The sequence below is a fragment of the Rutilus rutilus genome (assembly GCF_951802725.1).
Source record: "Rutilus rutilus genome assembly, chromosome: 14".
NCBI classification, from domain to species: Eukaryota; Metazoa; Chordata; class Actinopteri; order Cypriniformes; family Leuciscidae; genus Rutilus; species Rutilus rutilus.
The window spans coordinates 3752501-3775000 of record NC_140219.1 but is presented as its reverse complement, the minus strand read 5'-3'; the positions used below and the strand labels follow the sequence as shown (position 1 = coordinate 3775000).

Sequence of the window (22500 nt, the reverse complement as noted above, 5' to 3'; positions counted from 1 at the left end):
GATAGATGGATGAACAGATGGTCAGATAGATAGATAGATAGAACAAATGAATATAGATAGATAGAACAAATGAATATAGATAGATAGATAGATAGATAGATAGATAGACAGACAGACAGACAGACAGATAGATAGATAGATAGATAGATTAATGGATAGATGGATGAACAGATGGTCAGATAGATAGAACAAATTAATATAGATAGATAGAACAAATGAATATAGATATAGATAGATAGAACAAATGAATAGATAGATAGATAGATAGATAGATAGAACAAATGAATATAGATATAGATAGATAGATAGAACAAATGAATAGATAGATAGAACAAATGAATATAGATATAGATATAGATAGATAGAACAAATGAATAGATAGATAGATAGATAGAACAAATGAATATAGATAGATAGAACAAATGAATATAGATAGATAGATAGATAGATAGATAGATAGATAGATAGATAGATAGAACAAATGAATATAGATATAGATAGATAGATAGATAGATAGATAGATAGATAGATAGAACAAATGAATATAGATAGATAGATAGATAGATAGATAGATAGAACAAATGAATATAGATAGATAGAACAAATGAATATAGATAGATAGATAGAAATTATAAATATGTAAATTATAAATTTATATGTATTTTATGCATGAAAAGAATAAGACAAAAAAAATGAATAAAACACAAAAAACATCCATGTTTTATTTTATTTCCACATTAGATCAGCACATGTTGTCATTATTGAAGCACATTTTTACAAAACATTTTCAGGCGCTGAGCTTCTTGGAAAAGGATCTTCAGAGTTGAAGAGTGTATGAAAAAAAAAAAAAAGGTTGTTTGGTTTCAACTCCATCATGATTTATAAATAAATAATAAATATTATTATAATGCAGATAAAAAGCTATTAATTAAGTGGCAGATGTCAAAGATACATGAGCTCACGGTACAGATCTTCTCCTTCACCGCCCCCTGTGATGATCTCAGTGTCAGACTGAAGCACGAGAAGCACCAGATCAAGAGCTCTTCTCCAGGCCTCAGACTTCACTGTCATGTTATCATACACACCGACCCCCAACATATCCCTGAAAGCCCCTAACACGGGTTCTCCATCTTCATAACGTCTCATCTGATGTGCGATCGCGGTCCAAGCCTCAGCTTTCGACGCCACCGACCCGCTGTTCAGCATCAAAGTGGAGACGTAGTCCATCCAGGCTTCGGCCATCAGCTCCAGCACCAGGTCTTCCCGTGGGTTTTCCGTCTCTGTGCGCCGGTATTGATGTAGTTTGTGGATGCAGAGGATCTCAGTGATTCCCGATCCATGCAGGAGCTTCCCATCTTTGAGCGCTTGGTGCAGCCGGTGCGCGCAGCTCCAGAACTGATCCTCCAGGATCTGTAGTTTAGCAGGAACAGAGCTGGTTATGACGGCCGTGACCAGAGACGTGTTCGCGATCACAATCCCGACAGATTCATGTTCCTCGCACCGACTGACCGTCGCTCCTCGGCCCACGCAGCGCTCGTCGAGCTGAGTGATGTAGGAGACCGGGACGGCACCTGTGCATGTGCTGAAGTCCTTCAAAACGGTGCTTTGAACGCCTTCAATAACCAGGACGCCTGAACAGCGATCTCTGAGCTTCACATCAACCGCGCCGTGTGCGAGCACAACACCCACGCTGAACTCGTGCAGGATCTTCAATGCTTTCTCAATCCAGCGCTCCTCCAGACTCACGCCCGACACTCGGTCTGTGATGCGCGTGATGTCCGCAGGCCTGTTGAAGCCCACGTGACGATATCTCTCACTCAAGTCGCCGCTCACTAAAGCGATGTTTAACCTCTGACCCTGAAGGCTCTGAACCACTGAGGCCTGCTGGACTGAAAGCGGCGTGACGTACCCGTGTAACACGCACGAACGCTCCTCGGACGGGCCCGGGATGGAGCACGTGACCAGTTTTTGGATATCCAACTTGGATTGCAACTCGCACGCTTTTAAAACTAAACGCATTGAGGTTTTGCATCCGTGGCTGACGGCTTCTGCTATGCTGGTCACGTCATTCACGGCGCTTTCAGTTTGTGCATCGTGTGAACTGAAGTGTCTGCTGTGTTTGATTATGAGACTGTGAGGGTTGCATTGCACCTCGGAGTGAAGAGCTGGACTGGGTTTGCGCTCCTTTAGGCTCTTGCAGGAAACTTCTCGCACACACACAGCCGATTGCTCGCACACCTGCAGACTCACCTCCAGTGCTTTACTCATGGCTGTTTTGATGTCCAACACACTTATCCCTCTGTTGAGGCACTCCAGTGCAACTCTACTCCAGACTCCAGCCAGAAACACCAGCGCGCCCGTCCCGGAGCGGAAGAGCTTCTGCTGGGCCTGTACCGTCTCGTGCAGAAGCTGTCCGACCGAGCCGTCCAGCTCGAGGCGCAGGAGCAGACGAGGACAGGAGCTGACCAACACCGAATCCCCAGCGTCTTCGTCCCGGATGAACTTCAGGTGTTTGTTGGGGCCGAGGAAGGTGTGTGTGGAGGCTGATATGGCCTCTAACTGCTGGAGTCCAATATGGCGGCGCTGAGCGACACTTCCAGACATCTGTGGAAGAGGAATAATGACATGCTGGTTAATATAATATTACTAATCATTTAATCATATATCCGTGTTCTGATAGGGTTGTGAGAAGAAGGATAAAACAATGCTAAATGTAAATAATAAAATGCAACTAACCATAAGTAAAAAATTATCCATAGTTGAATAATTTAGTCCTTCACTCCTTTTTTTAATCCTTTATTAGACTTAATAATCTGTGCATTTATAATTTGTATGTATTTTTTTGTATTAAACTTCAACATTTTCATTCTTTTTCAACATTTCAGGGCATGAAATATAACGTAAATATTTATAACAGCACACGTAATGTTATTATTATAGCCCATTTTTACCAAACGCTTATTGGCTAATTGTAAAGAAAATTCTTTTAATGCAAATAATAAAATGCAACTTACCATATACATAAATAAAAATTATCCAAAGTTGAATAATTTAATCTTTCACTTCTTTTTGAGAGATTTTTGTAACTCTTTATTAGACTTAATAATCTGTGCATTTATAATTTGTATGTATTTTTTTGTATTAAAATTTTTTTCATCTTCTGTCAACTTCAACATTTTCATTCTTTTTCAACATTTCAGGGCATGAAATATAACGTATCATTAAATTGTGTGTAGATAAGGCTGTGGGTGGAAGGAAAAAACAATAATAAAATGTAACTAAACATATACTTAAGCTAAATACATATCAACTTCTAAAGGGAAGCAGACAATGCTTGCAATATCTTCCAATCAAATTCATCAGTCACTTGGAATAAACAGTTTCTGTTGTGATGAATCATTGGCTGCTGAAAGCACCTTAAAATGACATTTTCTATTATAACTTTACTGTTTTGAGTCTGTCAATTGTAAAATATGGACCACAAAGCAAGTCCTGTTGAAAAACACAGATTTTTGACACTTTTATGACAGTGACACACATTAACACTTTACACTGATTGTTTGTAACAGGAAATTACAGTGTTTATGTTGCAAAATTACTCAGTTATGAAACAACTTGAACAGCAGCTCTACAGAAGACAATAGTGTCATTATAAAACTTATGTTCTCGTCCGATAGTGTAAGTAAAGTCGTATCGATAATATTTTATGAATATTAATTATTCTATATAAGTTACCCATTTTATATTTAATAAGCAAAGTTACGTGGATGTTGCACACACTTTTCACAAAGATGACTGCAGTTAGATTAAGTATGCATAAAATATGCTGATAAAGACAGCAAATGCTGTTATATATTAGGTAAAATTCGTAGACTATTTCTGTACAACATAGTCGAGGTTATGTAACGTATGCAGAAATGTCTTCTTAGCGAATTAGCTTCTGTTCTATATTATGCAGGCAAAACAAAGCATTTAAACTATCTGGGGATCAAATTCGAGTCATAGACACTAACGCTATCGTATATAATGCTCTAATCAAACCAAAACTACAAACCTTCAACGCAGAGCTGTATTGTTTACAACCGTGTCCATGTTCTGACATTGCGCATGCGCACTGCACTACTACGCTTGCCATAAACTCGTTGCTAAGAGACGAACGCCAAACGAACCAAACTGTCAATTACATCTAACATACCCCGCCCGCTCAAGTTTGATTGGTGGAATACGTAATTCAAAGAGTAGCTACACATTCTATTGGAGCAATCTGCTGTCACTTATTCAGACGCCACGCCCATCCAAACGCGCTCAAGGAAACCAACGACAGCATTTCCTTCTCTTGTTTACTAACAGATCACGCAAGTTGTAAAGCTGTGGTTTGGTTCTGCTGATACTTTCGAGATGGTGAGTATAGTTTAGGGTACTTTTAAAACTTTGTGAATGAATTCACGTCTGCATAAACTAGTTAAAAGCTCAATACGCTGTTCGTTAGCCTAAGCTGTTAACGTTAGCTTGTTGGCGTTCTTGTGGAAACCACCAGAGACTGTCGTTCACTGCATTTGTTGAGATGAATGGCGAAAACAATGTGATTTATTTTATTCTATGATTTATACACATTTATTGAGGCACACATATTACAAACTGTACAGTAAATGTGTTTGCCTGAATCTAATTAATTAAATGTGTGATTATGAAAAACTAATCCAGTTCTTACAGCCCCCACCAAATACAGATTACCAAGTAACAGAATTTACGCAATCGTGATTTAATTAATTAACCTTTATTTATCCCTGCAAAAATATATATATATATATATATATATACATATATATATATACACACATTAAATATCTGCTTTATTTGCTATAAACATATATATTAAATATCTGCTATATATATATATATATATATATATATATATATATATATATATGTACATACATGCATAATATACATACATAACACACACGTGTGTGTGTGTGTGTGTGTGTGTGTGGTATGTATGTGTGTGTGTGTGTATATATATATATGGGTCAATGACGTGATTGGTCATTTTTTTGTCCAAAGGCCTTAATAATAATAATAATAAAACAAATATATAACATCCAAAGTATGTAAGGTAGTACAACTTGATCTCTTTTACTGAATCCAAAAGGTTTTAATTATATTTTACTCATATAAAGGTATTTTAAAGATTTTGAAGTGTCAAAAGGTCATTCGGTAAAACCGATATAGTAAATATTTAAATGGAATAATATTGTTTTTAATAACTAAAGAAACTACAATAATACAAATATAAAGCAGATAAGGCTCTTTTTCTCCTTTCCCTGTCCAGTGTTTTACTGGAATATGTTGGAGTGTTTAGAGTAGTCCAATAAATGATTACATTTATGAGATCAGTGATCATTTTATTTAATATTTCTTCTGTGGTACACACTATATACTATCTCAACATCAATGTCAAAGCAGTTTTTAACTTTCAAATCAGTGGTTAAACCGAATGACTTTTTTGGTGACAAATTTTTTCCATCTTGTAAAAAATGACAAAAAACAGTGTTAATTGATTGTACAAACCACAAAATCTTATTGTTAACACCTAGGTAAACTAAAAAATGGTTATATATATATATATATATATATATATATATATATATATATATATATATATATGCATTACACACACACACACACACACACACACACAGATAGATAGATAGATAGATAGATAGTTGTTACATATGTTGCATGTACTTACCATAGCAATAACAGTAAATTATGCATAATTACATGCAACTAAACCTCAACCAAATCCTAATCCTACTCTAACCCTATAGTAAGTACATGTAGTTGATTAATATGACTCAGTACTTAAATATATAATTACACTGTAACAATGACACCTTAAAATAAAGTGTAACCTAATAGTCTCTATATAGTGTAAGTGTGCAGATAATTATAAAACATGCTGAAATACAGTACATACAATATACAAAAAGAAACACAGGATAGGGAATATTTAGGATGTGGTCAGTCATATCTGCTATTCCAGTATTTTTAGTTCATTTTATAGTCTTGATTCCATGATTATTTTATGATAATTTCAAACAAAACTCATTAAAACAGTTTGATAACGCCCCCTGGTGGAAGCATGGCTGAATCTCTCTCTCTTTCTTCATTTTTTTTTTTTACAAGGCTTCCAGCTTCAGGAAACCCAGTGCCACAGCGAACCAGCGGAAGAGAGCAGGACCCAAACCAGAGCTGACCGAGGAACAGAAGCAGGAGATCAGAGAGGCGTTCGACCTGTTCGACACAGACGGCTCTGGAAGCATAGATGTGAAGGAACTCAAGGTAGAACGGGCTTGAGACCCTCACGTTAGCTAGAGATAAAGAGCACGAGACAGCATCTGAACTGAAGAAGTGGGTAAATCTTGAAATAACTTAATCGTAAAACGCCATCTGAGTGACTAATCTTACTCTGGCTAATGAATTTACCTGCATAATCTCTAATAATTATCATTAATAGGAATTTTAACAGACTTTTATTACTTTTATAGACTATTATTACTTTTTAACAGAAATTTGAATTATTTATTGACGCAAAATGTCACATATTTAAAGACTATTCAACAGTTTTGAAAGCAGATTTATTTACAGGCATCATTTATTTTTGTCTTCAAATCTAATTTCAAGCATTTAAAGGGACAGTTCACCCTAAAATGTCTTTAAATTATGTCATCGTTTACTCGCCCTGCTGTTGTTCTATTGTCGTATGCCCATTATGACCACAAAAGGAGAAATGAAAAGAATAAAGTCCCGCTCACGCTCGTCCATATAATGGCAGTGAATAGAGACCAGCATCAAGCTTTTAAAAAAAGGCTCAAAAGTATCACAGAATGATCTGATGTCAAACGTGTCGTATATATATACGTTTTCTGGAGTTATACGATAGGGTTTAGTGAAAAACAAACCGAAATTGAATGTATAATTTAACGAAGATCCTGAGCTTGGCTCGACTGCGTGTTCATGAGGGCCACAGTCACTCCCGACTCACACAGAAAAACACACAAGTTATCAGAAATCAAGACTAATAACAACACGACATGAAATACAATCCATACACCTTCTTCTCTGAGGTGAATATATCCGTTGTGTTCATCCTAACAAGAAGTTAACTGTCATTCTGACTGACATCAGTCTGGAGATATTTAACTCGGTGAAGAAAGTAAACATACTTTTTTGGGATTTCTAGGCGTTGTATTTCATGTTGTGTTGTTATTAATCTTGATTTCTGATAACTTGTGTGTTTTTCTGTGTGAGTTGGAGTGACTGCAGCGCTCATAGAGTCTCATGAACACGCAGTCGAGCCAAGCTCAGGATCTTCGTTAAATTATACATTCAATTTTGGTTTGTTTTCCCCAAAACCCTATCGTATAACTCCAGAACAGCATACGGCATTAGAGCAAATGATGACAGTTTTCATTTCAGGGTGAACTGTCCCTTTAAGACACTACAGGTTATTACTACAGGTTATTGATTCTGGTTATAACTAACCAGAATCACAGTTTTTCCCCCGTTGATTGATTACATTAGGAATTACAAAAAAAATTGCATTACAAGTTTTTAGAAATTTTATGTTTAAATATGCAAATGAGTGATTGTGTAATTAAATGTGCACAATTTGCATAAATCATAATTCCAAGATAAACATGGCTAAAACCAGGTTTCATTTTGTTGACATTAGTTGTGGATTTTAGATTTTTTATTTTTATCTCGATAAATCTGAAAATATTGTCAACAGCCAGAAAAAAATTGTTTTTAGGAATAAAATGTTATATAAAATCAGGCGAATGATAAATGTTTTTGCCTAAATTGACTTTCCTTAAGCAGACTTAAGGTTTAAAAATGAGGCGAAACATAAATCAGTTCAAATGTGTGTCCAATCATGCTGGTTTTCACAGGCGCTGTATATGCTACTAACACACTACTTGACTTGTTGCCATAGGTTGCTATGAGAGCTCTGGGGTTTGAGCCAAAGAAAGAAGAGATAAAAAAGATGATCGCTGATATTGATAAAGAAGGATCAGGCGTTATCGACTTCAATGATTTCCTTTCTATGATGACACAGAAAATGGTAAGTCTGAGAGCTAACCACTGTAGTGCACCTCAGATGATGACGTCAGTAATCTCTCATTAATGCGATGCGATTAATCAGACGCACCATTCTGGAACTGGTGTTATACCACTGTAATATATGACTGTTTTTCACAAGTCCCGAACGAGTCCCGAACAAGCCGATGAAGAGCTCAGAAGTGGCGGATTGAACTGAATTGAATTGAAACTATCCATTTTATAATGTTAGTTTCACTATTTCAGTGGTTTTTTGAAGCTGTTTTTGCACTGACTTCTAAAAAGAAATAATGAATAATTAGATTTTGTCTGTTTGTGTTCATCAAGCTCGCAACTTAAATTAAATTAGTACAGTGCTATGCATAAGTTTAGACACCCATGCTAAAGTTGACTAAAAAGAGGAATAAAAAATCATCTTTTGGAAATTGAACTTAATGCCTTAATTTAAAACATTAGGAAAAATCCAACCTTTAAGGACACCAATTTTCTTTGTGAATGAATAATGCATCGTAAATAAATAAATGTTCTTCCTTAAAATACATGGTGCATAAGTTTGGACACCCCTATGTTAAATTCCCATAGAGGCAGGCAGATTTTTATTTTTAAGTATTTATTTTTATTTTTTGTTTAGGATACTATGCATCCTGATAAAGTTCCCTTGGCCTTTGGAATTAAAATAGCCCCACATCATCACATAGCCTTCACCATACCTAGAGACTGGCATTAAAATGATTGAGATGATTTTTTATTCCTCTTTTTAGTCAACTTTAGAATAGAATAGAATGAGGCATTTATATAGCGCTTTCATATGTACTAGTGTACACCCAAAGCGCTTTACAATCATATCAGGGGATCTCTCCTCAACCACCAGCAGTGTGTAGCATCCACTTGGATGATGCGACGGCAGCCACAGTACAACGGCGCCAGTGCGCTCACCACACACCAGCTATAGGTGGAGAGAGGAGAGAGAGTGATAGAGCCAATTCAAATGTAAGGGGATTATTAGGAGGCCATGATTGGTAAGGGCAAATGTGTGGAATGTGGCCAGGACACCGGGGTTACACCCCTACTCTTTACGAGAAATGCCATGGGATTTTTAATGACCACAGAGAGTCAGGACCTCGGTTTTACGTCTCATCCGAAGAACTTTAGTATGGGTGTCTAAACTTATGCATAGCACTGTATGTAAAGTATTTCATACTATAGATTGTCCAAAAATAGGCTTTAACATGGTTATGTAATTTGTATTATTTCAGTGTTATTTTATAGTTAAACTATAGTTTTATACATTTTTAGATTTTTCATGTTTAAGTTAATTTTTTTGTCATTTCGTTGTGTGCTTTTATCATTTTATTAGGTTTGTTTTTATTTAAATATTGCTATTTAGGTTTAATTAATTTTTATTTCAGTTTTAGTTCGTTTTTCTGTATTTCCAGTTAATAATTTTAGTGCTTCAACTTCAACTCATTTCAGTTTATTGCCACATTTCTAAGTTTCATTTAGTTTTCAAACTAATATTTATCATATTTATTAGGGGTGTAACGATACCCTCATGTCACGATTCGATACATATCACGATACGATATTATTGCGATACTCCAAGACATATGATAAAAGATTAACAAAAAATGGACTGTTGATTAAAATGCTAAATTTGATATTACATTGTAGTGTATAAATGAATATTCTTGGACTTGGTGCTGAAACCCAACGCACAGGACAATAGAGACGCCAGAATAACAATATTCATGATTCTGAAGATGAAAACACAGAGTTATTTTAGACGAATATGCTTGATCTCTGTCACTGACTAGATATATTTAAATATATATTTTTACTGGTAACATCAGACATATGGCATTATCAGGAGGACCCACAAATATTCCCCCATTGCATTATTATGAAAGGGGATGGACGAGCCAAACATTAGTCCCTAACTGATGAGTAATATCTTCTTGCGGTGCGTAGATACAAAAGTAAATCAAAGATAAGAAAAAAGATCCGCACACAAATATAGGCCATAAATAAAGTGCCAAAGTGCAAAAAAGTTGCATTATTATACATTATATATAGTAGTTTGATGTAGTTCTGACTCAGAAAACTTTCTCACACAGAAATGTTCATTTTGGGTGAACTATACAATATATATACACATTGTCGCTATATCCACGATACATTTTGATGCATTTTTGTATTGCAATATATTGTGACACCCCTAATATTTATTAATACTTTATTTCAATGTTTTTAATAGTTTAACCCTGTATTATATAACGTTATGTTATGTTTATCATAGTGAACAACATGTTTTGGAAGAAGGAATGGTGATGTTTTGAGTCATTATTTAAATTGAGTTGATTTTGAGCGAAACATTTTTTTAAAGGACGTTCATAGTCCTTTAAATTCCCAGCAAAAATGAAAATCTTGACGCTGTATGCCGTTACTGTGATATATAATTACTCATTCTGTGATTTTTGAACTCCTACACTAAATTGATCTGTGTGACATTTATCTTTCACAACAGAGTGAGAAGGACTCGAAGGAGGAAATCCTGAAGGCTTTCAGGCTGTTTGACGACGACTGCACTGGGAAAATCTCTTTCAAGAATCTGAAGCGAGTGGCCAAAGAGCTCGGGGAGAACCTCACAGACGAGGAGTTACAGGTGTGTGTGTGTGTGTGCGCACCTCAGGCAGAACGATGGCGGGTTAGTCAGTGCGTGGTTCATGACATAACATCAGATAAGATCCCTCATCATGGAGGAACAGCTGACATCTTTAGGAAACACAACATGTTTTTGAAGAGTGTTTTTTTTTTTAAACAGGAAATGATCGACGAGGCCGATAGAGACGGTGACGGAGAGATTAATGAGCAGGAGTTTCTGCGGATCATGAAAAAGACCAGTCTGTACTGAATCCCTCGTAACCCTCACTGAAGCTATTATTATCTAGAAGCCTCCTAAGGGAATTGAAGTGTTGTTTTGTGTCGCTTTCTTTTCTCTTTTTTTTACAAGGTTGTAAAAATATTTTAATCTATACATATTTTGTAAACTATTATTAAATAAAAATGTATTTGAATCTGTCCTGTCAGTGTCTGCACAGTCTCTATGTAATGACCAAGCCCAAAAGTGAAAAATGCATGAGAATAAAAAAGTGTATATATATATATATGGATATAGAAACATGTAAACATGCCCGTTTGAGACACAGCATTTCGTCCGCTGTCTACAGTTTTAAATCCTGGTGAATTTAAAAGTGGAAATCCTTTTCATAACCAAATGTTGGAGGTTTGGCATAAAAACTTCTACTTTGTCTTAGACACAATATATATATATAAGTCCCGCTGTAGTGAAAATCCAGCTTTTAATGTTGTTTATATATATCTATGTGGCGTTTTTAATTAATCAACACCATTGCTGAGTAAAAAGTGAACAGTTGGATCAACTTAAAAAAATTACTTCAATTGGTAACACCTAAAGAAATTAAGTTTTCTCAACTTAAATTATCACGGTTTTCACGATAAAACGTGATAATTTAAGTTGAGAAAACTTAATTTCTTTAGGTGTTACCAATTGAAGTAATTTTTTTAAGTTGATCCAACTGTTCACTTTTTACAACTGCAGTGAACCAAAGACACGCTTTGAAATCGCTGGTGTTTCTGACGTCACAAACTACCTTGTAACCAATCAGATCAACGTGCCGGCGGGTCTTTGCATATCATTAACAGCGAACTAGCAGGGGAGTCTCGGGAGATGCCAGGTTATCCCGGTATATTTTTCTGTTGATATCAAATATCCGGTAGATTTAGCAATAAAGCGAGTATATGATGTATGTTACGATGTTATGATGAACTGTATGCCTTTCTCCACTGACGTTCTGAGTTGTTCAAAGCGTTTCTGATGATTGTTAGACGGCAGCTGTCTGACTCTGAGATGCGAACGGGAACATGGTTTTGTAACATTAGCAACACATTATTAGCTTTTTGATAATATAGTCAAACAAAAGGCTAATCGTATTTATTACTTTATGTGTCCGACGTCGTAAAGAGCGAGAACATTGTGCAGTTTACCTCAGTAAGTTGACCGAGTGGATCTCTGAGCTGCTGTGAGTGAGTGGAGGCGGGGCTCATTAGCATATTCATATATCCGCGTATATTAAATGAAGCAAGGGCGTAGTTACATTCAAGCTAGTTTAAGGCATTAAGGAATTTTTTTATCAGGAAAAAAAAACATTTAAATATGTCATTTTGGTGGAGTTTTAAGGGATAAAATCATTGACTAAAGGGGAACTTTAAGGGATTAAACAAACACAGCCCAAACATTAGATCATTTCTGAAACTGGACGGACAAATCTCAGCTCAGGAAAACTGTTGGTATCTATGATACTGCTAATATTAATCATGAAAACGGGTTTAGGAAATTTCACTTTCAGTCACATTTATTTGCCTTCTTCTTCTTCTAGTCTTGAGCAAGACGAAACTGAAAAAAGTTCCTCCAGAACCACATGTTGTGGGATTTTTCAGCCAGCAATGGACGACATTCAATAACAACAAATCACAACATTTGTTAAACACCAAATAGTTGTTGATTGCCATTTCCAGTCCAGGATGAATCAAAGGTCGAGAGTGCGAGTCTTGAACTGAGAATCACCTGATTGCACAACATGTTTCATTTTTGAACAGTCCCACAAATACAGTAAAACCGAAGAAGTCGATTGAATAATGTCATATAATGTCAAAAAATGTCAGGAGTCTGTAAGTTATACAGAGTAAAAAAAAAAAAAAAAATTTTTTTTTTATATATATATATATATTTTTTATCTCCATTTATAAACATAAAATCAACCAAGTTTGCTGAAAAGTTTATGGTTTCAATGTTGTTCTGATGTATCTAGAAATGAGGGTGGCCGCTTTTTCCCAACAAGCCACATCATTTGAAGTATCGTCCACAAATTTTCTTTAATGTGCTTTAATATTTAGGGTAAAATCCCTAAAAATGAGCAATGTTAAAAGTGATGCAAATACTGTAAAATGATTAAGTACAATCAACTTGGATGTTTAAGTCATTTCAACTTAAATTGCATTAAACTGACTTAATCAAAATTAGTATATCTTGTATAACTTATTTAAAAAATAAAGTTAAAGCAATGTAAAAACATATGTTGTCATAACTTTGTTGTCATAATAAAAAAAATTGTTTACAGTGTATCATATTCAAACACTATGATTTTCATACACTGACAGATGGATAAAAGTTTTGAAAAATTGGTGGGGTGCAATTTGTTAGACCAATAAAATACTTTACAACAAGGTCCCATTAATTAACTAACTAATAATGAACTATACATTTCTTATAGTATCATTGTTAACATAAGTTAGCTCAGATCCATTAAATAATATTAACAGAAACAACTTTTGATTTCAATTATGTATTAGTAAAGGTTAAAATGAACATAAACTATGATTAGTAAATGAGTAAGAAGTATTTTTTTTTATTGTTCGTTTGTGTTAACTAACTAATGTTAACAAATGGAACCTCATTGTAAAGCGTTTTGTTGGATAAAAGGAGAGTTTAAAGGGCTTCATGAAGTTGAATTGCATTAAACTGACTTTAAAAAATGAGTAAATCTTGTATAACTTATTTTAAAAAAGTAGAAAATTGCTTGTTTTGATGAGTTAAAGCAATGTAAAAACAGTGTAATAATGTTATTTTGTGTCTTAAAATGCATATTCTAGCTCCATATGCAGTATTATAATATAAGACTGCATCTGTTTAGACGAGTAAACGTGCGTCTGAAGGCCTGTGAGAGCAGAAACATCCGAGACCATCGTGCCACCAGTATGACTCAATCAATGTGAGAGAAATGAATGATGCCTAAAATGAAATGACTGAACGCGAACCCTAATGACTAAGGCATCAGTAAAAGTGATTTTGCTCTTTATGTCTAAAAAGTGAAGCCGCCCGCAAACACACACACACACACTGCGACCACCAGACCCGTAATACAGGCCGCTGAATCCTCACAGCGAGCAACTTAAAGTCACATTTCCACTTATCAAATATAGTGCAAAAAATACCTGTGAGATAAACAGGATTTTAGTCACTGCTATTATTTTCCAAGCCCTCTGCGAACTACAGAGGCGTTGGCGGATCCGCTCGCTTCGAGGTGAAAGTTTGTTTACAAGTTTCAGACACTATAAATTCTAAATGGAAAGTAGGAAATGATAAAGCGATGTGCGTCAAGGTGTCGATATTTCATCGCTGGCTCCGTATCTGAAGGTGGGATCGCTTTCGCTCGACGGATGGGTTTTTCAGAACACATGTCCATCTCTAACGTCCCTCCTTCCTATTTTTAGTGCAACCAATCTTTTTTTAGCGTCTATAAAACGGCTTATCGGCGGCTTAAACGTTTTATCTTCCAGCCATATGAATCACAACGATTGAGCAGCACCAGTTTGATGTACTTTCTCTGAAACCAGAACTAAAATGGCGTAGACCTCAAAAATTATGCCGTTTCCCAAAATTGTGAAACAGTCTCGCCGTCTGTTATTGTCTGCTTGAGCACGAATCGTCTTAATGAATCATCATAACTTTCAAACAAAACCTAGATATCTATTCATACATTTACAGAAAGTACCAAACTTTCAGGATATTGATACAGTAGTGGCTTGTTTGAATTATATTTTTTGATGTAGGCTACTAAGAATAGAATATATGACCCGAAAATGATATGATCAATAAGTTATGACAACATGTTTTTAAATTGTTTTAACTCATCAAAATAAGATAAGTATAGCCATTTTAAACTTATATATATATATTTACAAGATCCAACTAATTTTTTTTAAGTCAGTTTGATGTCATTTGAGTTGAGATGACTTAAACATCAAAGTTGATTGTAGGCTACTTAAAAATTTTAAGACAGCAACTTTATTTACAGCGTATTTTAGTTATAAATGACTAGTTATAAATTATAAATGACTTTAAGTATTTAATTTGGGGAATGCTTGTTCTCTTATTTATTTTATATTATCAAGAAAAAAAATCATTTGTTTTACTCTTTACAACTTCATGAAGCCCTTTAAACTCCTTTTTTGTTTGAGATGTTTCTGCTCTCACAGGCCTTCAGACGCACGTTTACTCGTCTAAACAGATGCAGTCATACTTATAATATATTATAATACTGCATATGGAACTAGAATTTACATTTTAAGACAAAAAATAACATTATGACACTGTCAAAATGAGTTATAACATGTTTTTACACTGCTTTAACTCATCAAAACAAGCAATTTTCAACTTTTTTTTATAAGTTATATAAGATTTACTTATTTTTTTAAGTCAGTTTAATGCAATTCAATTTCATGAAGCCCTTTAAACTCTCCTTTTATCCAACAAAACGCTTTACAATGAGGTTCCATTTGTTAACATTAGTTAGTTAACATGAACTAAATACTTCTTAATCATTTACTAATCATAGTTAATGTTAATTTGAACCTTTACTAATACATGATTAAAATCAAAAGTTGTTTCTGTTGATATTATTGAATGCATCTGCATGCGCTAACATGAACTGACGATGAACAGTTATATTTTTATTAACTAACGTTAGAATAGAATAGAAGAATAGAATCAGGCATTTATATAGCGCTTTCATATGTACAATGATTACGTTAACAATGATACAATAACAAATGTATAGTTCATTATTAGATAATGTTAATTAATGGGACCTTATTGTAAAGTATTTTATTGGTCTAACAAATTGCACCCCACCGAACTTTCAGTGTATACAAATCATGGTGTTTGAATATGATACACTGCAAAAATATATATATGATCATTAAGTTATAACAACATGTGTTTTTCACATCGCTTTAACATTTTTTTATAAGTTATACAAGATTCAACTCATTTTTAAGTCAGTTTAATGTGATTTAAGTTGAAATGACTCAAACATCCAAGTTGATTGTACTTAAAAATGTAAGGCAGCCACATTTTCCATAGTGTACCCTCATAAAAGTGTTGTTTTTATTGCAGTATAATGATGGGATTATTCATAAACAAAGCTATTTACATGGTACTCCTAGATATATATTGTGCTTTTTTGTGCTCATTCGGTACCATGGTAAGGCCGCAGTACTTTATAAGCGCACTGACCCATGTTCCTTTCTCCCCCCCCACCCCACACAAGTTAACTATTTAACTAACAAATAACCTTTAAAAACACAAAGCGAAGGCCGGCTCTTCTCAGAAATTTCCCATGTAACCGTGCAGCGCGGTGCAAGCGTACCCTGCGTGATCTTATGCCCCGCTCTTATAGGAAAATTAGCTTTGAAGTCACAAATAATACTCCCACATATGGGCCTCTGGACAGAAACTTGTGTCTTGTTTCCTCTAAATCTCTGCGTTTCCATAACAACTTTGTTTTCAGAAGCGGCGATCAGTTAACCCCTAAATGCCAAGGAAATGTCACTGTTTCAGATATGAAAATAAAGTGTTAATTGAGTGCGAGACCCCTTTAGTTTTCAGTCAGAGAGCAAAGCGCTCGCACTGTAGAGAGCTGAGGCTGACAGCATGAACTGGTATGTACATTTTTTGTGTTTGGTGAGTTAATTGTTGTGTAGAAATAGCATAGATTTACTGTGTCGACACTAAAATGAATGTGCTGTAGTGTCATATAGTGTATGCATATCCAGCAAGTGTTAGTGCATTTCTATTTTCCTGCTTTAAAGTGTTTGCAGTGCTTTATACACACTGAATATTGATGTGCTGATGTACAGAAAGGGCGTGCACACAGTGACTGACTCTGAAAGTGGAATTACCTGAGAGAAGCGACATCTACGTCACCTGTAGACATCCAACACTTTTACAAATCAGTGACAAAGAGAGCTGGCACATTTCTGCTTATCTTAAACAACATGCTTCTTGTCAATGATTTAAATGCATGATATTAAGGCAAAAAAAGTGTGCGATTTCTGGTGTGTAACGGCTGTTAATGTTTTTTAACACCTCATATTTAAGGCATCTTATAAACACTGATATAGATTTAGCATATTTATTCACATGTTATTGTAACACAAGTGCTTAATTGTTTACATCCTAATTAATTTAATTGTTTATATTCATATCGTAGTTCACATCCAAGCCCTTTCATTATAATTTAGGATTTAAGAAAAATTATTAAATAAAAGCAATGGCTGTATTTTGGTTTGTAAAATCTTTTTATTATTATTATTTAAGGCATAGATGTATATTTTTACATATATAAATACATAAAAATACTATATATATATATATATATATATATATAAATGTGTATATATATATATATATACATACATGTTTAGATGTGTGTACATTTAAGATGTGTGTGTGTATATATATATATATATACACACACATCTAAAATATTTAATATATAATAAAAATGTATGAATATATTTTAATATTACATTTTAAATATATATTTTTAAATGAATATATACAAATATATAATAATAACACAATAAATAATATACATGTAGATGTTTATAAACATATATATATTAATTTTAAATGTATATATTATTAAAGTAAGTGTATATATTTATTTCCTTTTTAAATTAATATATACATATAAAATAATAAATAATATATGTAGATTATATATATATATATATATAAATCTATCTAAAATATATAATTTTAATATATATTTTTTAATATAACTTTTTTTATATGTAGATTTTTATAAACACACACACACACACACATAATTTTGTGAATTATGTAAGATGTACTAGGATGGCCTTTAGTGTATGTGATATTTTAGTATAGAGTCGAGAGCCATTCAGTCAGAGAGTGAATCCTTCAAAAAGCCCAATACTGCTTTAAATATGATCACAAACATTAATAATCATGGCATCTAATTGTCCAGACTGAGAAGTAGGACAGAAGGAGCCGAGCGTAAACACACACTGTCTCTCTTCCCAGCGCGCACACACACACATGGCCCGGTCGGCCGTCCCCCGCCCACATCACCCATCTTCCTGTGCTCTTACCGTAATATCCGCAAAATCCACATGTCTCGCTCTCAGTCTGAATCAGCCGAAAAACTGATTCACCTGTGTCCTCGCTCATGCCCCCAATATCAGGCGCTCAGTCTGAGGATGCCTTCAGCTGGCTTCGGTCTGGATACATGTTGTGTCTGTGTGTCTGATGCTCTAGAGAGAAAGTGAAAAAGAGAAAATACAGTCAACTCTCCACCTACAGTCAAGTGCAACTCTCTGCGCACAGCGAGCTTCATGCTAATGTACAGAAAACAGGCCCACGGATACAGCTAACTACAGAATATGGCTCACGTGATCAACAAGCTCTCAAGCAATAAGCATATGATCTGAAATACCAACACAATTACCTGAAACAGGGTTAACATCCCTCACGTAACTCATCTGAGCATTTTAACTCTCTCTATAGGCCATTTAACATATTGAGATGGTGTTAAAATTGCTAAAAATATTCTAAATGAATTTGGTTTGGATGCATTTTGGTCTGTCACTGTTATTCAGTCTCTTTTTAACAGTGAATTTTAATGGAAAATGTCTGTGAATAAACATTAACTAAACATGACGAGGGAAAAAATGACATTTTAAGTTGAATAACTGTAAAAGTGCTTGATAAATAAGGTTGATCTAAAGCATCTTTAGCTTTTAGCAACTATAGTGCTGATCTATGGGACATTTTAGTCCGTAGACCATGACTTTAAATTTAAATGTTATGTTTTTCCAGTTGTATTCAGTAGAAATTGTTTGCTATCTGATGCTGTTATTGCGGTGATTCTGATTCTGTCCCATAACAACTTTATGATTCAGTCTCATGCTAAACAATAACCAATATTTTTTTGTAAAATATCAAAAAAATATTATTAATTGATTACAATAATAAAAATTGTCTGAAAAAAAATTAAAATATAACAAATAGACTGATCTAAAAGTTTCACCAACTTATAGTAGGTACTTATTTTGAATGAGTACACTGAAAAAATGTCGTAAAAAAATTATCGTAAAAAAAATTATCGTAAAAAACTATGTCGTAAAAAAATTATCGTAAGTGGTTGCATTAATGCATTTGTTTAAATGTAGATAAAATCAATTGAATGCAACCACTTACGATAAAAAAAATTGATTAATTTCAACGAATCATTTTTTTCAGTGTTGCAAGCGCTAAAAAAGTATGTTCTGTATAGTATGAGTGTAGTATGAATGTAATCTAGATGATGTCGTTATCATGTGACCTACCAGCGTTAGTTGCATTGCTTCACTGCCATTCATAAATCCTCTCCCGTGGCCTCATGGGACAGTAAAGTGTCCATCATAAACACACTTCAGAATCTCAGCTGAAGTAGGAGGTCATCCGGGAACTTTACACATGCTGTTTTCAGACATGTGAGTTCAGACATACATACTACTTTTGTCACATACTTACTGTCACATACTATATTACTTCCTTAATTACGCCTTCCACCCGTACTGGGGCATAGGCCGTCAACAAGGGATCTCCAAGAGTCTCTGTCAAGTCAAGTCAAGTCAAGTCATCTTCATTTATATAGTGTCTTTAAACAATATAGATAGTTTCAAAGCAGATTTACGGTGATAATAGGAAATTACAGTAACAGAGATTGTTTAGGCTTTACAGCAGCTCTAGGATAAAGTTATTGTCCAGCTAAAGTTAGTTTTGATTGATTCACTTCTGTCGCAACGATCATTAGTTATTAACTTAGGGGCCGCTAACACGACACCGTTTTAACAGAAAATAAGTTCTTTCTGCGCAAACTTCAAAAACGCGAACCTGTGAGAGCGCTGATGGCGTGCACATGTGTATTACGAGTTCAGTCTATAGGTATGCGCGTTTGAATATATGTGCGCACCGGACTTATCCCGACAACGCGTTATCTGTAGAGAGGTAAAGGGAAGGGAACAAGGCCTTCACAGGGGAGAGACTAGTTGACACTTCAGGACTGCGTTGTCGTCATGTTCAGGCGCAGGTCCTTCATCAGATCTGGATACGGCCTGGATCCGGCGGACTGCGGTAAACCTCGGGATAAACAGAGAGACTAATATTAGCGTAGACGCCATTCTTCTTATGATGTAACGAGTACATCAGAATTTATGGGAAGTGTTCCCGGTTCCGGCTGACCTAATCGATGCAGCCTTAACACTGAATTATAGAAGTCTATAATGTGTCATGTGTATGCTAGGTCAAAGAGATGTGTTTTTAGTCTAGCTTTGAACTGCCAGAGTGTGTCTGCTTCCCGGACAATGTTAGGATTGTCCAATGTTGGTGCTAAATAGGAGAAGGATCTACCGCCAGCAGTCTGTCCTGGGCTCTCCTCTCCAACTGGTTCCAGGTTATCTTCGTGATCTTAAGTTCTGTGTCCAGTTCTCGGCGCCATGCGTTTCTTGGTCTGCCTCTTTTCCGCGTGCCCTGTGGGTTCCATGTTAGGGATTTACGTCGGCTTGTGTTTTCTTTGTGATTGTTTTCCAAGTTTCTGCTCCATATAGAAGAACTGCTTTTACATTGGTATTGAAGATCCTGACTTTGGTCTTGGTTGATCCAAATGTTTGCCTGTCGATGACGCTACCCCTCCAGTGCTCTTCTGTCAAGTGTGATCGGGTTAGTGGTGGTTGTGTTTATCTTGAGGGTCTTACTCTTGCCTTTGTGAATGTTGAGGGCAGTTTGTGCGGAGGTATCTGCTACACTGGATGTCATCTCCTGCCGGGTGTGTGATAGTAGGGCCAAGTCATCTGCGAAGTCCAAGTCCGTTAGCTGCCGGTAGAAAGATAAATGGCGAGAGACATCCTTATCTGACGCCTGTCTTTACCTGGAATGTCTCCGTGAGTTGCCCTCTATGTATCACTTTACAGCTTAGATCCTGGTATGAGTTCCTGATAATGGTGGAGATTTTTTCAGGTATCCCATAATGATGTAGGAGCTTCTGTCTACGCTGTCGAATGCTTTCTCGTAGTCGAGGAAGTTGATGTACAGGGGTGAGTTCCACTCTAACGACTGTTCGATTATATATTATACTATATATATATATTATAGTTATATACTATATAGTAGGGTTTTGAATGCAGGCCTGGTGTTTGTTTCAACTAGGGGTCTAGCAGCCATTTTAAATTCCCCATGAAATCAAAACTGAGCATTCTTGTTTTTTTTATGGAATATTGCAGTAATTGTTATAAATAATGATTTATCTGTGCACATCATGTTCCTGATAATCTTGAATCAGAATAACTTCCTCTCGCAGCATCTCTTCTCTTCTCTGATGATGTGGGTGGAGCAACCTGTCACTCACATGAGATCAGCCAATAGCAAACCACAACCATCCAATCAATTCCACACAGACAAAATCAAGCCCCGCCCACATTTGTTCTTGTTCCAGAAGCGTTTCACTCGGATATACGACACAATAGAGAAGAAAAGACTAGCGCAACTTCTGTTTCATACCGACTTCAAGAACATAGAAATAATAAACTAAAAGCTGGTATTAAAATAGTAGTATTCAGTGCAAAACTAGTTTTTTCCTTTAATGAGGAAAGATAATTACTAGCGTTATTTCGAATCATAACACAGAAATTCAATCATGAAATACATTAAAAATACACAATGTTTGAAAGACATTATTGTCCTCTGTTTTCTACTGCAGTGCGTTTAACAGAAAGTTCCCAGCCTGCCAAATAAAAATGACAACGGATAATAAAATGGACAGTTCACTTGAACTAAAAGTAACTAAAGTAACTTAAAGTCTTAAAGTTGGCATGAAACTGAAGTTGCGCTGGTCTTTTCTTCTCTATTGTGTCGTATATCCGAGCGAAACGCTTCTGGAACGAGAACAAATGTGGGCGGGGCTTGATTTTGTCTGTGTGGAATTGATTGGATGGCTGTGGTTTGCTATTGGTGGATCTCATGTGAGTGACAGGTTGCTCCGCCCACATCATCAGAGAAGAGAAGAGATGCTGCGAGAGGAAGTTATTCTGATTCAAGATTACCAGGAACATGAATTAAAAACAATAATGATGTGCACGGATTAATCATTTATAATAAATACTGTAATATCCCATTAAAAAAAATAAGAATGGTCAATTTTGAATGCATAGTGACCTAACCCTAACCCTAACCCTACCAGAGATGTGCAACACTGGATGAAAACATTAAAATGAATGGCATGTTGTCTTAAAATATTCAATAATAAAATACTTTTGTGAAATACACAATTCAATATGTAATGCATGTTTAGGACATTGATGATTAGATTTTCTCATAGATGGATTCTTCTTTCATGTGATCATGAGCTTTTGATTGTGTGTTTGTGTAAATGTGAGAGTGTGTGTGTGTGT

At 35.3% G+C, this 22500-nt stretch overlaps 3 protein-coding genes across 6 annotated transcripts in view; 2 read left to right on the top strand and 1 right to left on the bottom strand.

Annotated features, from left to right (window-relative positions):
• Window positions 1–697: 697 nt before the first annotated feature.
• Window positions 698–19659, bottom strand: bbs12 (Bardet-Biedl syndrome 12). Of its 2 annotated transcripts, XM_084430569.1 has the most exons (3): window positions 19399–19659; window positions 18163–18324; window positions 698–2604 (listed from the first exon to the last, which is right to left on the bottom strand). In XM_084430569.1, the coding sequence occupies exon 3, from the start codon at window positions 2602–2604 to the stop codon at window positions 943–945; it is 1662 nt and encodes a 553-aa protein (XP_084286695.1). In that variant the 5' UTR covers window positions 18163–18324; window positions 19399–19659; the 3' UTR covers window positions 698–942. The 2 variants fall into 2 exon arrangements, with proteins under 2 accessions (XP_084286695.1, XP_084286694.1); XM_084430568.1 differs by lacking the exons at window positions 18163–18324; window positions 19399–19659 and adding an exon at window positions 4055–4152.
• Window positions 4265–11202, top strand: cetn4 (centrin 4). The gene is made up of 5 exons (XM_084430571.1): window positions 4265–4401; window positions 6190–6345; window positions 8000–8128; window positions 10649–10786; window positions 10946–11202. Exons 1-5 carry the CDS (start codon window positions 4399–4401, stop codon window positions 11033–11035), a joined length of 516 nt encoding a protein of 171 aa, XP_084286697.1. The 5' UTR covers window positions 4265–4398; the 3' UTR covers window positions 11036–11202.
• The window catches only part of il21 (interleukin 21), a 20424-nt gene continuing 14569 nt past the window's right edge, over window positions 16646–22500 (top strand). For 2 of the 3 annotated variants that reach the window (XM_084430575.1, XM_084430572.1), the window contains exon 1: window positions 16646–16704. The gene's annotated coding sequence lies outside the window, so the exon portion shown is untranslated. The remainder of the gene's footprint in view (window positions 16705–22500) is intronic. The other variant, XM_084430574.1, reaches the window with a different exon arrangement.